Genomic DNA, 1,595 nt, shown 5'->3' on the forward strand with positions numbered 1-1,595 from the left:
GATGAATCGTCTGATACGGAGTCACTTAGGGATGAGGAAATTGCATACTTTGTTAAGAAATTTCAAAAAGTCCTCAATAATAGAAGAAAGCCTCAGGATAGAAAAAGTGGAGCCCCTAGCAGATTCACAAAAGATAAAATTGAGAAAGTTAACAATAAAGGGTCAAGTGAGAAGCCACGTTTGGTTAGATGTCATGAGTGTCAAGGAATAGGTCACTATAGGAATGAATGTCCTAGCTATAAGAAAAATCAAAGAAAAGGGAAAGGTAAGACCTTAGTTGTCTCTCTTACTGATAATGAATCTGAGACCAGTGATAGGCAAGAATCCTCTAGTAGTGACGATGAAGGAAATTATATGGCATTTGTGGCTACTGTGAAGAGTGAATCTGATAAGGAAAGTGACAAGGTTGAGGAAGAACATTCAAATGATAATTCAGGTAATGAGGATGAGGATGAGGATGACATAGACTTACAAGAAGCGTATCAACAGTTATTTAAGGAGAGTCTTAAAATAAAGAAGGTCAATAAAGCCCTGCTTAAAAAGGTTGACGAACTTGAAAGGGAAAAAGAGAAACTGGGTAGTAAGCTTCAGGAGTCACTTAAGAGTGGTAGTGAGTTAAAATGTGTCAATGAGAAATTGGAAGACAAGGTTAAGAGTTTGACTAGTGAATTGGAGAAATCTAATGCTCATTTTCAGACATTCATAAGTGGAACTAAGAAATTAGATAACCTGTTGGGAATGAATAAGCCAGTAGGAGACAAGAGAGGTCTAGGATATGTTGAGGGTAATACAACTATCGCTGGACCATCTAAGACTGTCTTCGTGGCTGCCTCTAAGTCTAATGCTGTTAGGAGTCCAAGTAAGGGTAAGAGTGTTCCTAGGGAACAGAGTCAGCAATCACGTAGGAACATCAGGACTAGGTACCCACAGACATGTACCTTTGAGCCTAGGTTCATTCCCACCTGCCACCACTGTGGTGCTCTAGGACACACTAGGCCTAGATGTTACAAGTTAGGCAATGAGCGTAGAAGTCAAAACATTCTTAGTCAGGTTAGCTTTCTGTCTAATCAGATGAGTCACTTGACTGAGATGCTTACTAGGCTAACTAAGAGTATGTTGTCATCTAAAAAGGTTTGGGTCAAAAAGAGTGATCTAGGTAGACCTTCAGGTCGAGAAAACTGTTTTGTTGCTCATATTGCTTTAAAGGCTCAAAATTCTAATATGTGGTACCTAGATAGTGCATGCTCTAGACATATGTGTGGTAATAAATCTCTGTTTACTACTCTTGATGAATGTAATGGTGGTATGGTTACCTTTGGAGATGGGGGCTCTGCACCTATTCTTGGTAAAGGTACCGTACAAATGCATGGTTTGCCTGTGATCTCTAATGTGTTGTATGGGACGGTTTAAAGTCAAAATTGTTAAGCATTAGTCAGATCTGTGATGATGACTTTGAGGTTAGTTTTGTGCAGAAGAGATGTATCGTATATGATTCATCCGGTAGGGTAGTCTTTGAAGGGGTTAGGACATCTGACAATTGTTATGGGGTATTACCTAATTCTAACTATGTGTGTAGGAGTGCTAAAATCGATGTG

General features: G+C 39.3%; 1 protein-coding gene across 1 annotated transcript; it reads left to right on the forward strand.

Moving 5' to 3' along the window:
• Positions 1–83: 83 nt before the first annotated feature.
• On the forward strand, positions 84–1,547 carry LOC111382568 (the record flags this gene model as incomplete). The annotated part of the gene is made up of 4 exons (XM_023006585.1): positions 84–607; positions 725–1,261; positions 1,322–1,377; positions 1,473–1,547. Coding segments are annotated over 4 exons (1,192 nt in total), but the record flags the coding sequence as incomplete, so codon positions are not given.
• Positions 1,548–1,595: the final 48 nt, after the last annotated feature.

Source organism: Olea europaea, unplaced genomic scaffold (genome assembly GCF_002742605.1).
Source record: "Olea europaea var. sylvestris unplaced genomic scaffold, O_europaea_v1 scaffold25231, whole genome shotgun sequence".
In the NCBI taxonomy this organism is placed as follows: Eukaryota; Viridiplantae; Streptophyta; class Magnoliopsida; order Lamiales; family Oleaceae; genus Olea; species Olea europaea.